The sequence below is a fragment of the Larimichthys crocea genome, chromosome IX, assembly GCF_000972845.2.
Source record: "Larimichthys crocea isolate SSNF chromosome IX, L_crocea_2.0, whole genome shotgun sequence".
NCBI lineage: Eukaryota > Metazoa > Chordata > Actinopteri > Sciaenidae > Larimichthys > Larimichthys crocea.
Window position 1 is genome coordinate 5,155,542 of NC_040019.1, and position 23,354 is coordinate 5,178,895.

General features: G+C 38.6%; 4 protein-coding genes across 6 annotated transcripts; 2 read left to right on the plus strand and 2 right to left on the minus strand.

Moving 5' to 3' along the window:
- Positions 1–3,360: 3,360 nt before the first annotated feature.
- rnf170 (ring finger protein 170) lies at positions 3,361–8,438 on the minus strand. 3 transcript variants are annotated; one of them, XM_027282311.1, is made up of 7 exons: positions 8,329–8,438; positions 6,666–6,829; positions 6,159–6,234; positions 5,467–5,581; positions 5,283–5,356; positions 4,820–4,951; positions 3,361–4,560 (listed from the first exon to the last, which is right to left on the minus strand). In XM_027282311.1, the coding sequence occupies exons 2-7, from the start codon at positions 6,806–6,808 to the stop codon at positions 4,291–4,293; spliced, it is 810 nt and encodes a 269-aa protein (XP_027138112.1). In that variant the 5' UTR covers positions 6,809–6,829; positions 8,329–8,438; the 3' UTR covers positions 3,361–4,290. The 3 variants fall into 3 exon arrangements, with proteins under 3 accessions (XP_027138112.1, XP_010740809.1, XP_019127948.1); XM_010742507.3 differs by lacking the exon at positions 8,329–8,438 and adding an exon at positions 8,162–8,322; XM_019272403.2 differs by lacking the exon at positions 8,329–8,438 and adding an exon at positions 8,158–8,322.
- Positions 8,439–9,263: 825 nt separating this feature from the next.
- gpn3 (GPN-loop GTPase 3) lies at positions 9,264–12,383 on the plus strand. The gene is made up of 8 exons (XM_010742504.3): positions 9,264–9,488; positions 9,638–9,746; positions 10,796–10,963; positions 11,140–11,264; positions 11,360–11,475; positions 11,663–11,759; positions 11,848–11,976; positions 12,081–12,383. The coding sequence occupies exons 1-8, from the start codon at positions 9,441–9,443 to the stop codon at positions 12,135–12,137; spliced, it is 849 nt and encodes a 282-aa protein (XP_010740806.1). The 5' UTR covers positions 9,264–9,440; the 3' UTR covers positions 12,138–12,383.
- Positions 12,384–13,349: 966 nt separating this feature from the next.
- arpc3 (actin related protein 2/3 complex, subunit 3) lies at positions 13,350–17,261 on the plus strand. Its single transcript, XM_010742503.3, has 7 exons — positions 13,350–13,490; positions 13,845–13,944; positions 15,070–15,146; positions 15,445–15,513; positions 15,798–15,924; positions 16,574–16,668; positions 17,008–17,261. Exons 1-7 carry the CDS (start codon positions 13,485–13,487, stop codon positions 17,068–17,070), a joined length of 537 nt encoding a protein of 178 aa, XP_010740805.1. The 5' UTR covers positions 13,350–13,484; the 3' UTR covers positions 17,071–17,261.
- An 895-nt stretch (positions 17,262–18,156) lies between these two features.
- ube2g1b (ubiquitin-conjugating enzyme E2G 1b (UBC7 homolog, yeast)) lies at positions 18,157–22,770 on the minus strand. The gene is made up of 6 exons (XM_010742502.3): positions 22,359–22,770; positions 20,224–20,326; positions 20,027–20,124; positions 19,550–19,728; positions 18,932–19,042; positions 18,157–18,754 (listed from the first exon to the last, which is right to left on the minus strand). The coding sequence occupies exons 1-5, from the start codon at positions 22,399–22,401 to the stop codon at positions 18,956–18,958; spliced, it is 510 nt and encodes a 169-aa protein (XP_010740804.1). The 5' UTR covers positions 22,402–22,770; the 3' UTR covers positions 18,157–18,754; positions 18,932–18,955.
- Positions 22,771–23,354: the final 584 nt, after the last annotated feature.

Sequence of the window (23,354 nt, forward strand, 5' to 3'; positions counted from 1 at the left end):
CCCTGACCGTCAAAATGACAACTTATTCATTGGCAGATTTGAATTCAAGAAATAAAATAAAAATAATAAAAATAATAAATTATATAAAAAAAGAAATAAACCAAAGGTATAAAAAGACTCTGACTTGACTATATGCATCTGGATTATTTACTGAAAAATGGAAAACTCACCCACCTAACCCTGACCGTCAAAATGACAACTTCTTCATTGGCAGATTTGAATTCAGAAATAATAATAATAAAAAACTAAATTATATAAAAAGAAGAAAACCAAATGTATAAAAAGACTCTGAGTTGACTATATGCATCTGGATTGTTTACTGTCAGACAAGTACAGATAGATAGATAGATAGATAGATAGATAGATAGATAGATAGATAGATAGATAGATAGATAGATAGATAGATATACTTTATTTATTCCAAGCTGGGAATTTACAGTGCAGCAGCAGCATTACACACAATATGACAATAGACAACATAAGAATAAAAATATAAAGCACAAACTATATATACATAATAAAATATCAAAATAGCAATTGTAAATACAATATATTGTACAGAAATATATACAGCAAAGTAAGAAAGGAGAAATGTGCATCGACTGTAAATTATGACCTGATTTTTTAGCTGTTATTATGCAGTGTAATGGCATGTGGCAGGAAAGATTTATCTGTCCCTGCCTGTGGGAGAAGGTGCTCCGCTGTCTGTCCACTGTGTGGTGAAGAGGGTCATTGTACCATCACCAGGTACCATCTTCCTGTGGTTCCCACAGCTTACTTGTAAGTAACTTGTGACTACGCATATTCATGATGACTTGAAAAACACAGCTTCCTGTGTGACTGCTTTTACCTCCGACACTTTACATTTATTGATCAAATTAAACCTGCTGCATGCATCCACGTGAACTGCCGGGACAATCTGACAACTTCTTAATTGGCAGATTTAAATTCAAGAAGTAATATAAGAAAAACTAAATTATAAAAAAAGAAGCAAACCAAAGGTATAAAAAGACTCAAGTTATGAATTTCTCGAAAGAAAATTGTGAGTTTGGATGTTGGTGGGTGAACAACTCCACGTACACAACAATTCTTTTCAGTCTTCAGTCAATGTTTGAAACATCAGTGACCTCTGTTTTTAAATCTGAAAGTAAATTTAAAACAATATTTCAAATTGAAGTTGACTTGTACAGTCTGTGAATCAGTTCTTCTTTTTTTTAGTCTTCGACTAAGACGACCTAAACAAATTGCTGTACAAATTTTCTCATTTCAGTCAGTTTCGAAAGATGACAGGCGCTTTCTACAGCTAGCTGTCAGGCTAACCGGTTCCAAATTGATCAAATCAAATCAATGTATTTAAATCAAATCAAATCGAACTTTATTTGTATAGTCCAAAGTCAGTCTGTACAGGGAGTGACACCCTCTGTCCTTAGACCCTCAGTTCGAGTGAGGAAAAACTTGCCCACAAAAAAAGGTGGACGAAACCTCCGAAGAGCCACAGAGGAGGGATCCCTCTCCCAGGACGGACAGACATGCAATAGATGTCACGTGAACCGAACAAATCGACACAAACACATTGTTACAATGAATGATAAAATGATTACAGTAGCAGTGAAACCTGTGATAGAGATAGAGAGGCACAGATGCACAGCAGCAGCAAATCATAAAGTAGCTATAAACTCTAATGGAGATATGGTAGCAATAATGATAGTACGACTAGTGAACAAGAGAGCACAGAAACTCCGGGGAAGAAGTTTAATTAGTAACATGCATTAACATGCATTAATGAGACATGTATGTTTACAGATGGTGGTGGTAATGGGGAGAGAGAGTTTTTTTTTACTCATTTATTCAGAGAGTCTTTCTCTGGGGCATGTTTCAGTGGAATCAATGACGTATATAAGTGTTAGCTTGTACAAGCAGAGAAAAGTATAATTTAGTATGTGTTCCCACCAGGGTAAGACTCTCACCTAACCGGTTCTCAGCTGTAAGGCAGCAGAAGCATTTACAACACCGGCTTCAGTTCGGCTATCAAAAACAAGAGAGAGACACTAATCAGTAAAGACAGTGTGCCGCACCTTGGTATGTGTCACACCTTAAAATGAGGCAATCCAACATGTTTTTTTTTTTTTCCATTTGGTGAGATGAAGCTTCCAAACAAATATGCATGCATGTATTTTACAGTTGACTTGTTGATCCACCAGATAAGCCTCAACCCCCGTCCTCTACTATTCAGGAACATGGAGGTCAGCAAATTGACCCCCGAGAAAGCAAATGGCCTGGATACTGTTTCACTTACTGCTCTGAAGCAGCCATTTTTAGCCTGAGTTTGGAGCCTTCATGGATTCACAGTAAATTTAGGGTACCAAGAAAAGCTCAACAAGAACAGCTAGATATTAAGATATTATCTACTCATGATGACTGCCTTAACCTGTCAATCATTTTTGTCCTCTCGGGGTTAGGTCTCTTTGGTTGCACTAGTCAAGTTTTTAGCAGCAAGGATTTAGTGTCATCTATTACCTCGTCTCACCATCTTCTTTCCCAGCATGTAAGAGTTTTATAGAAAGATGGTGGTTCAACATGGCAGACTAGAGAAAGAGAGAGAGTTTTTCATATTTCAGATGTTTCCATTAGTGTAGAATTATCTTAAAATAAGAATCATTGTGTTTTTATTGAGCCCTGTATCTACAGAGAAAGAAGGTCCACCATGTTTCTACAGCAGCACAGAACAGACAAACAGGGTCTAGACAGGGCCTTTCTTGTTTTCCCCGAGTTTCATTAATGTCTCCTACATGTTTGAAAGAGGAAGTTGAGGCGAGGGTTTTCAGTTGTTTGAAAAAAGTTGGCTTAATCACGCATACAAAAGCTCCATTGTTTACCCGCTGTTTAATTTGGAACCGGTTAGCCTGACAGCTAGCTGTAGAAAGCGCCTGTCATCTCTGGAAACTGACTGAAATGAGAAAATATTTGTACAGCAATTTGTTTAGGTCGTCTTAGTCGAAGAAAAAAAAATCTGCTAAGCCTAGCTGTGTGGTGCTGAAAACAGAAAAAAAGACAAACAGGCTACAGTGGCACAAAAATATGGCATTTCTGGAATTTAAGACAATGTTTTGTAGGATGTTGGAGTAGATTGCTTGCACCCTCAACCCGTGAAATGATCATTTTGAAAGACATTACAATTGTTGCACTGTCGTCACCTTTCTTCTTGAAATGAAGCCTTCCTCTCAGCTATGACTCCTTCTTATCTCAATTCTCCAGTACCAGTTTGAGTCATTGTTCAGCAAAGCTCAACAGTAAAAAAAAAGAAAGAAAAAATATATAAAAGGATAAAAAAGAACTGATTCACATACTGTACAAGTCAACTTCATTTTGAAATATTGTTTTAAATTTACTTTCAGATTTAAAAACATAGGACACTGATGTTTCAAACATTGACTGAAGACTGAAAAGAATTGTGTACAACTGACTTGGAATTTGATTAAGACTGAAAGACCCCACACGAGACCAACATCCAAACTCACAATTAAGTGATTAGTTAACATTCATAACTTGAGTCTTTTTATACCTTTGGTTTGCTTCTTTTTTATTATTCAGTTTTTTCATTTCTTGAATTCAAATCTGCCAATTAAGAAGTTGTCACTGCGAAGGTCAGGTTGTCCTGCGGGTTGGCAGTTCACGTGGATGCATGCAGCAGGTTTAATTTGATCAATACATGTAAACTGTCCGAGGTAAAACCAGTCACACAGGAAGCTGTGTTTTTCAAGTCATTATGAATATGCATAGTCACAAGTTACTTACAAGCAAGCTGCGAGAACCACAGGAAGATGGTACTTGTCTGACAGTAAACAATCCAGATGCAGACAGCCAACTTTAAATGCATATAGTCAAGACATTTCCATCAATATGGTACATTCCAGATCACATTATATTACACATTTGTCTCCATTATGATATGCATGATATCCAAATGACTGCTTTTGGCAATGCAGTCATACAATTGGCTGGTAGTAGTACTAGTCATTCAGTTAGGTGTCCAACAAGATTGCTCTTTCTGGTTCAAAGTACATATTTACATCATCACATCCCTTCATAGTCATCTTTCTGCTGTGAACATCAATGGTGAATTCTATATACAGAGTTCACACCTTTGCTAACCCCCCTCCTTTGATGAAGTAACATCCCAGCCTCCAGAGTAAACCTCTGCGAGAGAACCGGCACAGTTAATCTATTGTCCTTTAAGCGTTTATTGACAATTACATGTCCGCCTCAGATGCCGCGTTCTCCTCTGAGCACCTAGCCGTTCAGTCTCTGTGTGACCACCTCTCTGTACATGATAGAGATGTACACAAAGAGGAGTAGTATTACAAAGAAATCGTCCATGAACCCCAGGAGACCGAAAAGTGCTTCGGGGAGGATGTCGAGCGGTGAGGCCAGGTACGTTAGAGCGCCGACTAGGCAGAGAAGAATTCGAATCCTGAACATCCAGAAGAGGCCACCCACAGAAAACATCTCCCTGAAGGCATGGCGAAGTAGGGTGGGCACATCCCGCAGCCTGTCCATGAACTGACAGATGAGAGAAGATATTATGAGAAAGTCTGTTCTAAATATACTCCTGCTTATAAAGCACTGCACAAGTCAGGATCTCATTTACATACTTCTGTCTTTTACAAGCAGTGTACAGATTCTGCACAATCTGGAGGGACATTAGAAAGAAAATTCTCCTTGTGTTTTAATACTCAAAACACGGTTTTCATTTCAAGAATAGCTGCTTATCATTTAAATATGTCTCTAGCCTACAAATCCTGGATCTGGCTCTACTTACAGATCTTGGCTGGCCTGAGAACCTGCGATTGTAATCGTTAATGTCTCTTAATATCAGCAGAGGTTCTGCCTCGCCATCCTGGACCCTCTGAGGAGTGGCATGCTCATGAAATAATGGAAAGAGCAATGTTACCTGGGCAAGAAAAGAAAAAAAATTAACAAAGGACAACACTAATGCCAAAAAGAAAGGAAGTAAAATAATTGTATTGTGCACACCTCTGTGAATATGAATGGAAATTTGAATCAGGAAACAGTAACAATGTCTAACAAGTTATGAAAGCAGTTGATAAGCTTGGATTAAAGTTAAAGTGAAGTTTAAGAAGGAGAGCACAAAAAGAATTTAGCCTTTATCTCTATGGGTGCATTGGAAACAAGCCATACTGACAGCTAACTGCGGGTCTGGCATGGAAAATGTGACTAATAAAAGCTCAGGTTAACTATTCTGCATTTATTTTAAGTCTCACCATTTGTCTGCAGATGGGGCAGTTAATAGCACCCAGCCAGGTGCCATACCTCCAGTAAGCTATGAGGCAGGAGCCTATGCAGAAAGATGACAGCACTTTACCATGGGAGCACAGCACGAATACAAATTAAAAAGAACCAATAATTCATCAAATATGACTTTTTATTTTAGGTTCAGGTTCTTACCACAGAAAAGGTGTCCACAATTAGTTTCTACAGGCAAAACAGCCTGCTGTAAACACACAGGACAAGACATGTCTGTGTAATACTGCTGCCTGGCCTCCGACTGATTATTTTCATCCTGACAGAAAGAGACCAAACACATAACAATCAAACAAACATATGATTTTTTAAGTTAAACAGAAAATGTAATCCTGTAAAACGATAAAGAATATTTAAAATGTATTTTCTACTGTCAAAATATATTCATTGACTTTTAGATGAGTAGAATTTGTTTGCAATGCATAAAAAACAAACCACAGGAAATGTTCAACTTCCTGTGGTTGTTGTTCATGTGGTTTCACATTTGCTTTGCTTTTTAGCCCAAATACTAAAAGGGTGTTTGAAACCACAAACATTTTTTTAAAAATGACACAAAAACAAGATTTACCCTAAAGCTTTCTTCCTTGTTATGAGCTACAGAAAAGATACTAGCTTCATTTTACTTTTTGTTCAGCTGAGGTATGAAAGAGACGATTCAAACTCAAGATTCTCAATCTGTCACTGAATCTTACATTTAAGACACTTTTAAGGGCATTTGAACACAAAACACAAAAGGTATCAAAGTTCCAAAGCTTACTACAATTACATCAGAACTTTTTAGGTGTTTTTGATATTCGTATGTTATCTTTTCCCCAGAGTTGATTTTCCATGCGTACCTGCTCTGTCTGGAGCTGTTGTCGGACGGCTCGAACGTGTTCCTGATTCTCAGGATGAATGTTCTGCTCCTCTTGTCTGCAAGGTCAAAAGGCAGGCGTCAAAACATTCCTCAGCTGAAACTTATGAGTGTAACAGCACATGAAGCTAGGCATTTTGGACAGCTATTACGGGAAGCAAATGATTTGAATGACCAACAAAAGAAAAAGGTACGCACAGAAAACAGGCAAAACTAAGCTTGCTACTCTTATCTGGACAAAAGAAAGATTTATAATTGGACTGTGGAGACTAAGATCTATGTGGAACTAAGCCAGAAATTGTTTGGTGATTTAGTGGAATATATTCACTGGGCAAATTGTACTAGATTAGGTAAAACTGCACTAATCTCCTTTACTGAAAGAAACTCTCAGAAAAAGAGTTTCTTCAAAAGTTAGAAGTAAGTCTTCCTGAAGCTTTCAGAGTTCGTGATCACACTTTTACATAATTATCATCGTGACTTCACGGCTTACCTGCAGAGCAGAGTGAGGAGGCCTGCGAGGAAGGTGACACTGAGCACCACAACAAATAAGACCTGGTTGCTAACACCTTCTATGAGGGTGTCCTCGTCTTGGATCAGGTAATCCAAGTCCCCACATTGATTGTCCTCCATCATCCACACTCATAGCCTACAATACTGGAAAACAAAAGAGGCAAATGAGAGGTTAGCATTTCATTGAACACTGTCCCTTAACCTGTCTATACAGAAAAGGAACTTTGCACATTAATATTCTATGTTTATGATTATATTATTTGTAGTAATAATAGGAATTATTGTATGGATATGCTATGCAACTGTTATACTAGTTTTCCAAATCACTTCCCAATGACTGCACTGTCAAATAAGTTATGACTTTCAAAGTAAAAGCCTTTTTAGCCTGGCTCCTTTTGCCTTTTTATGTCCTGCTCACTCCCTGTTATTTTTTATCTCTTGTACTTATTTACTGTCCAGGTCTTATCTACTTTTACTGCAACTGTTCTTAAATTATACCTTTTACCCTACTATTACATTTTACCCTTAATTTTTCTTTTTATTTGTTTCGTTGCTGTAGTTTTATGCTTTTTTACTTTTCTTCTAATCTTTAGTTTTTTTATGCAACTGCTCTTTTACCTTAAGAACTAGCTAGTTGTTGTTGTTGTCTATTTCTGTTTTTTTTTTTAAATTTTATTTACTCTCTGTGAAGCACTTTTGGCCTACAACTCTGTATCCGAATCAGAAATACTTTAATAATCCCAGGGGAAAATTATTTATGAATAAAATAATTAATAACCTGTATGAAAGGTGCTATAGAAATAAATAAAGTTGAATCAGTAAAAGCCGAGTAAGGGAAGCTCTGTCGTGTCGTGTAAGGCATAAAACAAGATGAATTTCAGTATTACAAACAAACTTGGACTCGTCACAGACAAACACTGCAGCCTTCTTATCGCCACACAGCTAACATTGCTGTACACTTGTTAATTATATTTCCAATAGCAGCTAACTTATGAGCCTAATAAGATCATAACATACACAGGAAGACGTTGTTGTTGTTGTTTACTTTTAAATCATTATGAGCTGTCATAAGCCATAAGCTGCTAGCTGTGTTTAGCATTGGCCTCGCCTAGTGATACATGTCAGGACAGCGCTGACGCTGACAGACAATGTTATGTCCTTTCATTTGGAGGAGGCTCCTCCGCCTAAACTCGACTTATTCAACACCGTTATTAAATGACAACACCGGTGGTGTTGTCTTCTAAAAAAAAATGTTGTTTTTTTTTAGCTCATTTCTGTCTGGTTTAGGCTAACAACAACAACAACAACAACAACAACAACAACAACAACAACGCCTTGGAGTCTGGTTGCAGCGTTGAGAAAAGTCACAGTGTGACACCTCAGCACAAACGGAGCTAATAAAAAAAAAAAAAAAAAAAAAAAAAAAAGTGTGTGCAACATTGCAACACACATTACAAGACGTTTGAGCTCACCTACCAATAAGAAGAAGTCCACCTTTCCCTCAAGGCTTGCATTAACTCCATTCATTCATTCAGTCAGTCAGTCAGTCAGTCAGATCATAGTCAATAGGAGCTTTGCATCAGTTTTACATGCTGCTGCTGCTGCTGCTGTTTCGGTTTCTTGCTTGCTTGCTTGCTTCCTACCTACACTTCTTCTTCTTCTTCTTCCTCTTTAGTGTTTACTGGCATCCTTAATGTTGCATTTACTGCCATCTGCTGGACTTGACTTCTTTCTTATTTCCTCTTCTGCTATTTGAGACAAGAAATGTCACAATGACTCTCCTCCCTTCCCTGGATTTTCCACATTGAAGTTATTTTCCACTATTCCTCATCACTCATCGCTTCCCTCTCTCTTTCATATCCAGGACACTGTCTCTCTCTCTCTCTCCCCACAGCTACATCAACCAGTTGGATGTCTCCCTACTATATTGAGTGTGCTGTTCAATCTACTGTGCCCTATTCTTAATCTACTCATGGTCACCTGTTCCTCTCTGCTACCTCCACAACACCCCACCTCTCCTACTTCATCTTGTAGTTTATATAAATTCTATAAATATTTCCTGGATTTTCCAATATTGTTTCCATTGATTGATTATTTCCTTCCTTCTGCTTTTGATCATTTTACTTTCATTTCCACCTCCTCTTTCTTTACTGCCTCCTTTGCCATTTGATCTGCTTTTTTATTCCCTTGTATCCCTATAATAAGAGCTGGTACCCACATGAACGCCACCTCCGTCCCCTGCTGTGTTAATCTGGATGTCCTCAACAGTATTTTATATAATATTTCCTGGTGTGTTTTAATGCTCAAGAGTGATGAGATTGAATCGCTACATATGATTATCTTCACATCCACCCTGTCCTCCACCAATACTATAAATACACTTCTTCTGTGTTTGGGAATTAAAACGCTTCTATGCGCACTACTGCCACCCTCCGCTGGCTTTTAATGTATTTTGCATTTTTTTACTTTTTGATCCAAAGCGTCTTACATGGAGAAATTCGGGGTTCAGTATCTTGCCTGTGCAGACTGCCGGAGCCGGGGATCGAACCGCCGATCATCGGATTAGACGACACGGCTCTACCTCCTGTGTCCTCCTGAGCCAACAGCCGCCCGGCCACAGGCGGCAGTAGGTGAGCAGCACTACGGCTTGTCCCCTCAAAACAAGAAGAAGAAGCAGTCAGGCATACATGCATACATATAATATAGCTACCTATATAAAGATACTGTACATTTACCACCTTTATACTGAGGCGTCATGCCTCGTTATGCGCAGATAGTGATGGGCCCGGCGGGCAGCGGGAAGGTGAGTTCAGTCATGCGTCACATGTCAACTAAAATGGCTTATTATCCTATTCGGCTGATATGCTAAGCTAAGGCATGAGGTTATCTTTCATGTAGAGCAAGCTCAAGTTACAGCTGCCTTTTATTTATGTATCATTTATTCTGTTTCAGAGTACCTACTGCTCCACCATGGTCCAGCATTCAGAGTCCCTGAACCGCTCAGTGCAGGTGGTCAACCTGGACCCAGCTGCTGAGCACTTTGACTACCCTGTGATGGCAGGTGAACACAGCATCTTAATGACATGCACACACCACACTAACAAACTTTAAAAACTCTTTTTACAAACCCCAAAAAAACTGTTGTTTACACTGTACACATCTGTTATTATTGATAGATCTCACTGTTTATGTATACTGTTCATTCTCCGCTGAATCTTTCTATATTTCTTTAGATATCTTTTAACTTGTATATATTTTTTTAGATGTTATATTTCTTTCTTTTTTTTAAACATTCTGTTTATTGAGTTTTACATATTTGAAAAACAACAGTGTTCAAATTACAAATCTAAATTCAGCATACCCCAGAACAGATACCAACTCCCACCCCTATCCCTCTGGCACCCAGCCCCAGCAGATAGACATGTGGAGTTAAAAATAAATTAAAGACAATCAAAAGAAGAAGAAAGAGAAGAAAAAATAAAGCTAAATAAAATAGATAAAATAGGAAAACAAAGAATTGGTAAGTAAATAAACCAGTGAGTGAATTAACATATAAGTAGATACAAAATAATAATAACAGTTGTAATACTCAGAAAAATAAATATAATAATAAGTTTAATAAAGGAGCATAAATCTCTGTGTTGACAGGTAGTAAGGGATCAATTCAAAATAAATAGATAAGATGGCGTGCACCAGGGATGTGATTTGATTTGATATGGCAGCACTGACAATAAAGTTGACTTGACTTGACTAGTAAAGAACGGTTACAACTCGTCCGTAAACGCACAAGTAAGAAGAGGACATTCTAATGCTTATATTAGATTTACACAGTGTTTCATGTCTAATTAAGTTCACGTACGGTATAGCAACACACAGTTTAGTCACACTGTAGTTCTACCAATACAAAAACATAAAATCAAAGCATTAGTGTTGGCTTTGACAAGTGAGACTGTGTAGTGTACTTTTATTATTGTTCTATTAATAAAGAAAGTGATTTCCTCTGTATTTTTCTGTGGCTAGATGGGAGATGGATAAAGTGTTAGAGTTTTTTTTATTTGTTATTACATTTCCTATACTTGTAGTAAGTGTTATTTTGTTCTGTGGTCTCAGACATCCGTGAGCTCATCCAGGTAGATGATGTGATGGAGGACCATTCTCTCAGATTTGGCCCTAACGGAGGCCTGGTCTTCTGCATGGAGTACTTTGCCAACAACTTTGACTGGCTGGAGGAAAGTTTGGGTCACGTAGAGGATGACTACATACTGTTCGACTGCCCAGGTAAACCTTGTGGCAGAGGCCCACATCTGTTTGCACCTAGTGTGAACCGGTATGTTGTGCTCGACCAGTAAGACAGCTCGAGTTAGTTATCGACAGATACTGAGATAAGTTTTGTTTGTTTTTATTATTGTGATTATGAATTAACTGTATCAGCTGTGTTTACATTATTTCTGCAGGTCAGATTGAACTTTACACACATCTCCCTGTAATGAGGCAGCTGGTGGAGCAGCTCCAACAGTGGGAGTTTCGGGTGTGTGGGGTCTTTCTGGTAGACTCCCAGTTCATGGTAGAGTCTTTCAAGGTAATAGACAACCTCTCCATTTTTTGTTTGTTTGTTTGAAGACACGACTCATGTGTCGTAGTAAGTCTCACATCTTCCTTCCTCTCTCGCTGCAGTTCATCTCAGGGGTCATGGCTGCCCTGAGTGCCATGGTGTCACTAGAGATACCTCAAGTAAACATCATGACAAAAATGGACCTGCTTAATCCTAAAGCCAAGAAGGAAATTGAAAAGTAAGTGCACAGTACAACAGGGTAGTAAGTAAAGGAAGGGTTGTATTGATCCAATTTTAATTATATAGTCTTCAAATTTGTCAGTTATAGTATTTTTCAAAACATGAACCTAGTAAAAGAGGAAAAGTTGGCTATTTTTTGAATTCTTACTGGTGGCTTCACTATGTTTTGCTTTCCTTTTCATCAGGTACTTGGATCCAGACATGTACTCAATGATGGAAGATAACTCGGATACAATCAGCAGCGCAAAATTCAAGAAATTGACTAAAGCCATCTGTGGTCTGGTAAGCGAAGCACTTACTTTTAAATTTGGATCGTAATTCTGATTTTTTTTTTAATATAAAATAATAGTCTCCCTGTCTGTGTGTCTAGATCGATGACTACAGTATGGTGAGATTCCTGCCTTTTGACCGCACAGATGAGGAGGGTATTAACATAGTACTTCAACACATTGACTTCTCTATACAGTATGGAGAGGATCTGGAGTTCAAGGAGCCAAAGGTGAAGAGACAAACAAAAACAAAACACAATAAAATAAGTAATTACAACACATTCGGACAATATTATACATTTGTTCTTATTCCCACTCCTTTCCTTTTCTACAGGATGTTGAGGAAGAGCCCGCTAATCTAAATTATGATGAGATATTTCAAGGCAGCTGAGGAGTCGAGGAAAGATGAGACTTTGAGGCTGAGGAAGATTCACTATATCAAGCCCAGGCGGAGAATGACACGTGACTGCAAGGACACTAAGAAAGGGACACGCAGGGAAAAAGACTGATGTCTCTTCAGAAGTGTTTCCTTTTGTCTGCCACTTCATTACTTCAGGACAATGTTGAAGTTTAAAGTGTTATTATTTACATTTATTAATGCTATATTTTTAAATAAAGTGTGACCGTTATTCTTTTACACTGTCTGTGATTTTACATTTTTTTCCAATTGCTTAAACACAATTTTGCAAACTAAGCTGATTTTACCAAAATACAAACACAATTCACCAAACCACACACCCAAACTGCAAAATACCTTATATATCCTGCATGGATGCACTGCAACCAAAAACTTTTGCACCAGATGGCACACAATTTATTCACATTACAGATTTTTGTCTAACCAGCTACACTGTGTTGGGCATAATGAAAAGCACTTTAATCTTTAGTATGCTTTGCCATGATACTACTATAGTTCAAACTGTAGAGAATTCTTCAGATTGTTCACATGCACAGAAATATTTGCAGATACACACACATGCTATTCATTTTTTTTTTTTTTTTCACCAAACAAATCAGTGCAACATATGCACAGCAGATATATTTATTGGTGCAAAAAATGTTTGTTTGTTTTCTAAAAAGTGCTATAAAAATATTATATGTGAATATTTTTTTTGAACTTTCACTGCATTAAATCTTTTGACAAACTTCAGTCCAAATCATAACTATCAAATTTCCATGTATTTCTTAAATAATTTAACCCTTTAATGCCATTTTGGGAATATAAAACCACATGATAAAAAAAGCACAAAATTTGAGAATTTTCTATACAACTAAGTGCAAACTCAAATTTTTTAGGCAGGACTATTAGACCCTTGGATATGTCAATAATTGACAACAACATTGATTTGAATGCATTATTATTTTTTGAGCAGTGTCAGTTTATTAAAAAATGAGTGCGAGCCATCTATTGGTGCAAAAAAAAAGTGCTATAAAAATATTATATGTGATTTTTTTTTTTTTTTTTTTTTACTTTCACTGCATTAAATCTTTTGACCAACTTCAGTCCTAATCATAACTATCAAATTTCCATGTATTTCTTAAATAATTTTAAATCTCTGTCTGTGGTAACCAAGAAGAAAACCGGTGCGTCAGCGCCTCCGTGCGGCAGCCACGCCGCACGACACGCGGCCACTTCCTGCACAGCTGAAGGGTGGAACAAGGCGGAAGTGACAGTCGAAGAGAGAGGTGCATTTATTTTTCTCTCGCTGAGCAGTTGGACTGATATTTATCACTCAACATGCCGGTGAGTAAATCCTTTGCATTGTGTCTGACCCTGAAAGCGCTTGTGTTCGGTTTGGATAAAGAAAACCTGCATGAAAACCGTTTTGTGACACAGAGGAGTGAGGCCTCCGTCCTCCGGAGCTAGCTGTGTTAGCATCCCGTCAGACAGGCGAGAAGCCTTAAAGTCATTTTCTGCAAACTTTAACTCAGCAGATATAAAACATACTATGTGGTGTAGTGACAGTACAGCTGTTATAACACGCCTGACTGTGTAATGCTGTTAATGCTACCTGACAGAAACGCAGCGTTAGCTCGTAAACAGACATGACAGCGACTTCTTTTCCTCTCTCTCTTTATCTCTTTATTATTTTTTAAGGCGTATCACTCGAGCCTGATGATCCCTGAAACCAGGCTGGTGGGGAACATGGCTCTGCTCCCCCTCAAAACCCAGTTCAAGGGTCCAGCAAGAGGAGACGGTAAGGCTTTTTTTTTGCATGGTCGTTTTTTTTAAAGTGGAGCTTTAACTCTTCCTTGCTCATAGAAAAAAAAACATGCATTATGTTTTACTTCCCCCTTTTAAGTCATTTGTATGTTAATCCAAATCCACTTTACTTATATAGCACGATTTTTAGCAAACACAGGGTTTCCAAAGTGCTGCACAACAAGATGGAACACAATAAATAACACAGTAGAAACACAACAAAACCTGAAGTAGATAATAGAAAGACAGACAACAATCTAAAATCAAAATAAAATGAATAAAAAGCACTATCATGTTAGTGTTATATGCCTTGTGACGACACGTTGCTCAGTTCCTGATGCATGCATCAACTTCACTTCCATATATGGCCTGAAGAGTGCATCCTTCGACTTCTTCATTAAAGTCTGCAACAGATTTCATTTGATTTTAGTGTCATGACTTGATATTTCTGACCATTAAAAGTGCATGAACGTGACATCTGTCAGGGTGTTGAGCATCAGTCTCTACAACTCCTCCCTCAAAATAACAGACTAGCCAGCGTACTGGCTTGTGCAATAAATAAGTGCACGCATGCATACTGCACTTTAAACAATCCGTGTTTTCTCTGCCTCAAAGACTAAATTCTTTCTAAGGTTTTTTTGATTTACATATTGTATAGTATTCGCTGTTACTTGGCTTTTATTCAACTGTTATTTATACCTTTGTGTGTGTATATGGTGTTAAAATGGATATCTTATAAGAGTATAGTATAGTAGTTTTTTCTTGGGATTTTACTATACAACCTCTATAGTTTTCAAATGTTTTTCTTGCTACCACTACTATCTAACTTACCGTTTGGGAGCTGCTGTAACAGACACAATTTCCCTGCGGGGATTAATAATAAAGTAATTCTGATTCTGATTATAAGTATGTATTTATGATATGTGACATGAGCAATGGTTTGGTTTGGAGTGGTTTCTGTATCACAAATAAAATTTAAAAAAAAAAAAAAAAAAAAGAGATGTGCGAGACCAAAACAGGAAACGACAACGTTTAAATATGAATTCCTAAACGTATCATATACAGTGAATTGGAGTATTTATTGATACCTTTTTTTTGTTTTTGTCATTTGTCATTTCAGGCATAGAGTCAGACATCATCGACGAGGCGATTTACTACTTCAAGGCCAACGTTTTCTTTAAGAACTATGAAATCAAGGTAAGAAATGTGCTGCCATTTGGGTTTTTTTTAGTGGTGTGGTTGTTCCTGTATGTGTCTACACTTCCCCATCTCTCTCTCTCTCTCTCTCTCTCTCCCCGTCTCCGTCTTGCAGCAGCTGGTTATTTCGTTCCTTCCACATGCCCCAGCTTGCACCTTTTCCATTCCCCTCAGCTATGCATAGTTGCTCAGGATTTTAAAATGTGCAACCTTCCACTGTTCAGACTCGAGTGGAACTGCACTGCTATATAATATTTCATGCAACATTTATGTGTGTGTGTTGTGTTTTTCTTTTCAGAATGAGGCCGACAGGACGCTGATCTATGTCACACTCTACATTTCTGAATGCTTAAAGAGGCTACAGAAGGTAAACTGCATATTTGTTAACACACAGAGTTTACAGTGGTGGATGTCTGCACTTCACGACGACTTCGTGCAAAGCTTAATACGTGAAACAACAATTTAAAGTCTTGTGTTAAACCCACAGGGGCATACTTTTTAGGGAGTCATTAAATGATAAGTAGAATGTGAATTGTTTCCCCCCCCCACACACACACAGGGAGAAGGAATTAGCTGCTTGAATGCTTACTCAAAAAAAAAAAAACAGGTGACCTAACCCTTTTGTATTTATGTATGTGTTGCTCTTAACAGTGTAGCTCCAGGAGCCAGGGAGAGAAGGAGATGTACACTCTGGGCATCACTAACTTTCCCATTCCTGGAGAACCTGGCTTCCCTCTCAACGCTATGTATGTTAAACCTGCAAACAAGCAGGAGGAAGGTAAGAAGCCGCCACCATGAACTAGATCTAATAGTACCTTTGGGAGGTTTTCCAAAAAAAAAAAAAAAAAGTCTTGCATATTTCACCATATTTCTGATTGTTAGCAGTGAATCATCGAGGCTCGTTAATGCCGTACTCTGAATTAGCGCCAGTCTCCTTGTATCCTTCTCATATTTCATCTAATTCCTAGAGTGAAGTAATATCAAGCTAAAAATAGCAGTGCTGACCAGAGCCCCATCAGCTCGAAGGATCTGAGGCTGGAAGTGCTTTTTCATGCTTGCGTGGTGTCCCTCAACCTTGCTCTTATACAGTATCAGCACTGTGATTTGATGAAAGTCAGTAGAAGTGGGCCTGGATACTTAATCTTCCCCCGAGAGATATGTAGAGGCTGAGATGATAATTTAACTGAAATAAAACAACGTTGGCTTTGCAATGAATCGTATCAGAGTTGGCACAACTTCTGAATATTAAAACTGGATTTTTTTATCTGCAAAAGACAAGAAAATATTAAAGGTCAATCATTTAAGCAGTGCCCGAGATCACCTCTATCAGTAATGAGTAAAACGTTATGCTCATAGTAATGGTGTTAAACTGCAGATGATGATGTCGGTAGATGTGATGATAATACCGTGTCTGCAACCTTTTCCAGAGACCATGAGGGCCTACCTCCAGCAGATCCGCCAGGAGACTGGCTTGAGGCTATGTGACCGCGTGTTTGATCCCCAGACAGACAAACCCAGCAAGGTGAGTGAAATGCACAGCGCTCACACCAGGTACAGTAACTGGCAATTCTCATACATTATGAACTGGTTTTAAAATGTGACAAGCGAGGTTTGCATTGGTCATACCAGGCTCTGACCCACATTTCCTGTGTTTAAATGAGACTATCTGGGCTAATGTAATCTTTATTCAGAATACATTCATTGAGTGAACTGCACCCAAGGCAGTCGTTGCTTGAGGCTGTTCCACAAAGATTATTACAGCACTAAAGACAACCTGTGTCCTGTTGTCTTGTGACAAATGGACGGTGTGATCTTACCACAGGTGCAGACATTTTTCCTAACAGAGATTTGTTTCTTTCAGTGGTGGGTGTGCTTTGTCAAGAAGCAGTTCATGAACAAAAGTCTGTCAGCTCCTGGACAGTGAACGACTCAGGGACCCACGGTTTCTATTCTACACCTGCAAGATGGATGGGAAGTTTTCTTTTGGATGGGGTGTGCTTTTGTGTCGCTAAGATGATTTTATACTATTTCAGTTAAAGGATACTCTTGTCTGGATGTTGACCATATTGAGCTGGTGCTTAATTCAATAAAGCGGTCATGGAGATTGGAAAATAATGTGGCGCTGTTTTTGTTCTTATTGCTTTTTACATTAAAAAACAAGGCACATATTTACAGAGTCTTGATTAGCTCTGAATGAAGTTAAATCTGAAAAAGTAATTCAGTTTAATTTAAGAAGAAAGTGTATAGCAGAGGGGGTAAAAAAAAAAACATCTCACCAAGCAGTCAACAATGTCCACAATGAGGTTTATTACTTGTTTTCACAATGTGACATTCATTGACTTGGCTGCCACTGCATACCCATTATTCAACAAATTATGTCATTACTCAGCATAAAGATTTCTATTACTGTTGTTTAGCTATGAAGTCAAGATCAGCAGATCATTTTGTGGGTGGCATATATTTTAACTCGCAGCAGGAAAAGCACAGATGTTAGTAATAACGTTAATGATGGCTGTGTCAGAAAGTGGTGACAGCGAGCCAGAAGCGGCTAAATGAAATTCAGCCGTCATGAATTTTTATTATGTACACCTGTGCTTTTCATACTGTCAATATGTCTCCTGTGGAAAAAGGTCTATTTGAAGTGCTACTGTACAATATTAACATACCACCTCCCCCATAGGCAAGGTGAATGCATTATTTCTGTACATGTGCAGTGTTCAAAATGATTTTCTTTCCCAAGCAAGAACAAATTGCTTATTTACATTGGTAAAAAAAAAAAAAGTACCATGTTCATTAAAAATATATTTATCTGTGTATTGTCTTTGGTTTGTGCGCAGTACTTTTCTGATTTCAAAACAAGCGTTCGCATGCAGCCCTTATTGAAAATAGGTTTCTTTAGCTGGCAATCAAAGTTAAGGCAGCGCTGGGTGATAAATTTCACCCCCAGGGAGAGAAGGAACACTTTCTCTACAGAACGCTCGAGATGTGCGGGGAAAGGAAAGCCAGTGCCTCTATTTCCATCTCTTTCTCCGAAATTGCATAACTGATGAAATTACTGTGCACTGGTTGGCTCAGTGTGGCAGATTGAAAATAAAAATAAAAAACCTCCATAACAGACAATATGCATTTTAATATAATCTCACTCTAAATAAATAGGTAAATATGTAAATGTAAACTAACTTTAGAAAACGGGGGGCAATTATAAGTGGGGATTGTTTCTCCTAAAATCTGATGAGTATGTACATAACAGAAAGTTTTAGTCTGTGTAATTTGTCTTTCCTGTGAGTGAAGTGCTGAAGCTGAACCAGGAATCGTCTGCCCAATCGTCCATCATTGTAAATCTGGTGCAACTGATGGTGAAAAAAATCAAGAGAGCAAAATGGAACTCTTGGCAGCATGAGTGCCACTGCCGTTCAGCAATATTCATAAATATCAACAACTCTCAAACTGCGAGACACAAATTAGCAGAGAGATATGGGTTTATACATCTTTGTCTGAGTCTTTTTTCTTCTTTGGGTGGCTGGTTCATGTTGATAAAGTTGTGTCCCGGGGGTCTTCTAGCCCACTTAAGAGCAACCAGTTGTCAAATCCCCTTGTGCAGTTCCAACCTGAAATAAAACAAACATCTCAGTTTGATTATCATCGTTCGGTAATGGCATTTATTTATCTACTTTGGTTTTACAAAGAAAAATATCAGCTCTGTGAGCAGCAACGGTGGCTTCAGAGATCCACAGAACACATCTCACTATGTGCCATTACAGTATGAACGATGATTCCTCACTTACTGTGTTAATAACTGGAGTGACGCCTTAGTCAAAGGCCATCTCTTGACTCCTCCGCACACAGCGTGCCACCTTCTTCTTAAAGATTCCTGTAGGATCCTCGCGCCACTCTTTCTGCAGGATATTACATATGCAAAAATTCTATTAACAATCTCATTAGCACAACTCTTATACTTCTACTTCCTGACCGCACATTTTGTACAAGAAGTTCCCAGCACAGCTGACTGATGGATGTTTACTTCACTTTAAACTATTGCTCTTTTCTGTCTCCAGGCAGCACCCCTGTATGAAAAAGATAAGCGCTTTTAAACCAACCAAACTTCAGCTTGGCCTTGACAGGCTATGATTTGCCCCCTCCAGGGACCCACGTCACTCAGATCGCTTGTTTGGATTTCCATTGGAAAACAAAGTCTAAACTGCAGTGACTTATCAGTAATTTCTTTTTTTTTGTAACTCTGAATGCATTGTGTCCTTCTCCACATGTATACATACTTTGTATGTGCATGAATTAGGGGGGAAAAAAAAGTTTCCTATCGTCTATTATAGCTTTCAAATTAAGTCTGGAAGGTAAAGAAGCGTCTGTAAACTAACCCCAGCTTGAGAGCAAAAGTGGGCACTTACAGCTGCATCCACATTGGCAGGAGAGTCTCCGTTGGGGTCTGCCAACATGGAGATAACACTGATCATGATGGTCTCTACTGTGTGGATTGGCAGCCAGCGCTCCTCAGGCTTCTCGTAGCCGTATTTGTCCTCGCCAGGTTCGTGCAGGATGGAGATGCAGACGTCGCCATTTTTGGCCACTGGAAGAAAACAAGAAGATACAGAGACACAGAGCAGGAGATCAGATACTATACTGCAGCTACTATGCTTGTTGAGTCATACATTTAATTGTAAAGCCTGATGAGAGACTCTGGAAATCTTGTCAAGGGACTTAAATCTTGCAGAAACATTGTGGGGCAGAAAATGTATTTACATTTAGAAGAGTGAAGATTAATAGCCTCTGGTTTTATAAATGTTTTCCCCTCCAATTGAAAGTCAACACTGAAGTAACTGTTATACCCATTTTCAGCACTTATTGATACAGTACAATAGACTTACCATTCGGATGCCAGAGTTCTGTGATGAACTTCATCTTGGGAGGCCTCAAAGGATAGTCACGGGGGAAGGTTAAAGTCGCTTTGAAGAAACCTCCTTCACTGCAAATGCCAAAAGAAAAAGGTGTTAAGATAATAAAAGAGGAACTTACAGCCCAGCAACAAGTGCACTTAAGTTCAGCGGGGAATAATTTCACTCACAATAATGTGTCCTGAGGCCCGATGACGACCACTTCCCATTGATAGATGTCATCGTCATCCACGAGACCCGCAGAAAAGCCTTCCACTGGGTTCTTGTTGAGCTCTGACAATAAGAGAACATACAAAAAGGAGAAGAAAGACATGAAAGGAGAATAGTGGACAGGAAAGACAGGAGGACAATCCCACCCACCATTTATGCTTAGGTTCATGTAACAAGACAGTTTGTTTTTCTTGTGGTTCGGTTAATAAAACTCAAATTGGAATATACATCTATTCTTCTTCATAAACGGTTACTCTCTCCTTACAACATGTCGGCTGCAAAATTCACGTTAAAGGCAGAAGGTCATATCTAGATCAGCATTTGATTTGTCTGTTCTGGGCTACTGTAGAAAAATGGCATACTCCGTGGAAGAGGACCCACTCTCACTGTAGATATAAAGGGGCATCAAAAACATGAGGATCCATATATTCAGGGTATTATACACTAATTAAAAACATACAAATAATATTGTACTCCATTCCTTCAAAGAAATAAGCCTAAATCTTACACACTGGACCTTAAAACAAATAGACATAGCAGCTATAACTAAGGGCAACAAAGCTCAACATATAAAAGTACACAACAGACAAGACTTATGTACACAAGTCTCACATCAACAACATCACCCGGTCCACCTATTTCCTCTATTACCTCCGTCCCTCCCTTACACCTCATACCGCTGCCATCCTGGTTCATAAGCCTCGTCACCTCGCGCCTGGACTACTGCAACTCCCTCCTCCTTGGCCTCACTCACAAATCTCTCCATAAGCTCCAACCGGTCCAGAATTCAGCTGCTCGCATCATCACCAGAGCCCTCTTCCATCCCACCACATCACTCCTGTCCTGCAAAAACAGCTCCACTGGCACCCGGTCAAATCCCGCATCAACTACAAAATCCTTCTGCTCACATTCAAAAGCCATTCATAACCTCGCACCATCATATCTCTCGGATCTTCCTCATGTCGCTGCTCTCTCAGATCTTCCTCCTCCATTCACCAGACTGTCCCCTCCGCCCGTCTCACCACCACCAGCTCTGGACCTCTTTACCCCGCGTCATAAGGAACATCGACTCACTCTCACATTTCAAGTCTGCACTTAAAACCCACCTGTTTTAAAATAGCCTTTTTCTATCTGATTCAACTGCACTGTCCTTTTTTAACCTGTTTTTAATGTTGTATTCTTGTAATTTGATATACTTTTAACCTGTTTTTAATGTTGTATTCTTGTAATTTGATATACTTTTATAGTTCTTTTTATCCTTATACTCTTGTAATTTGGTATACTTTTATAGTTCTTTTTATTCTTATACTCTTGTAATTTGGTATACTTTTATGGTTCTTTTTAATGTTGTATTCTTGTAATTTGATCTACTTTTATGGTTATTTTAGTTTGTTTCTGTTATTTGCTGTCTACTCTCATTTATTGTACGGTGTCCTTGGGTGACAGAAAGGCACCTACGAAATAAAATGTATTATTATTATTATTATTACTACTACAAGTATGAAAAAAAATATATGAATAGTTGTTAAAATAAATAGCTAATATACAAGTGTTATAATTCAAATAAATAACGTTTATGTTCATGTCTACACAGGAGTTATATTGACACTTTGTCTCTAATCTAGCTTTTGTCTAACAGAGTAAACACATGAAGTTGTGGCAGTTTTTAGGGGTAACTATTTTATTTAATTTTTAGTTTTTGAGGTGCCAGCCAGGACTCTACAGAAAAAGGTGAACAAACCAAAATACCAACTTTTCTTTTCGTTTTAAAATATATATTCATATCCACTTCTTCAGTTCAGTTCAGTACAAACAGTCTTTTTTCTTTGGGCCTCTCTTGTTTGTCTCGTCTGAGCTGATTTGGAAACAGCTCCTGTAGTTATTGAGCAACAGTCAACAGCTGTCTCATCTACGCCATCTGTACACGTGCGTTTCAACTTTGTTGTCACGTAGCTGCTATATTTAAAACAAACAACAACATACTAAGTAAACAAAACAACGACAAACATGTGTATGTGTGTCTCTCATGTGGTGAGTTAACACACAGGTACGAGGAGGAAATTAAAGCTCTGGTAGCAACAGTTAGCCGACTTACCTGCTAATTGTTTACGTAGCAACAACGAGGACTGCTCCGTCATTTTCTCTGTCTTTACGCAGCCGGTTTGTGTTTTTAACGTCTGTTTTTGTCAAACTGTCAAATTAAACACGGGGTGAAAAGTAAGTGAAGCACGGCGTCCACGTTTTCTCCTGCCTGTCTGTCTGTCTGTCTGTCTGCCGCCTGTCTGTCTGTCTGACAACACCAACAACGAGTCAAACAAGAAGACCAAAGGTCCGAGTTCACTCTGCCCTCATTTAAATATGTCAGGCACACCACGCGACCAGGCTGTGTACACCCTCTTTTTAAGATAAATGACTTAAACAGAAGTTACAGTTAGAGTTATGAATATGAGGACTGTTAAGTTTGCTATATTAATTAATATGTTTTCCTCATACAGCTGAGAAAGTTTTGCCTGTGAGATCAAACCCGGGGCATGCTAACAGCGAAACTTTTCTTCTTCGTGTGGATTTGCAGCAGATTTTACTCACCTCATCTCCTGGCGCATTACCGCCCCCCCCTCCTCAAACAGTTTGGAGTGAGTATTACAGTCTCGTTTGTATTCCAGACCTCACACCACTGAGGCGCAGCTACCTGTGCAGAAAATACATATATTATAAAGCCCAAAGTGAGGTCCATGAAGAAGCTGTATTGCCACATTTGTATGGAGGTCCTTAACTGGCCTGCAATACAGCACTGTAGCTACCATTGTGCACGCCGAGCTGATGTTCTCTGCGTGCACGATGGAGATTTCAGGGTTTCAGCAACTGTTCAGCAACAATTTCATAATTTAAAAAAAACCTAACATGGTGATGTATTTCACAGGATAACTCCAGTGTTTTAGTCTCTCCTAGACTATATATTCAAATGTGACTACTTTAAGGCCAATTAACTGATAACTACAATAAAATCAGTGCGTATTCGTTCAGTATTCCCCACTGCAGTTATATTCCTGGTTGTACATATAAGCCTCTAAAACAGCCTTAATTGTTTTAG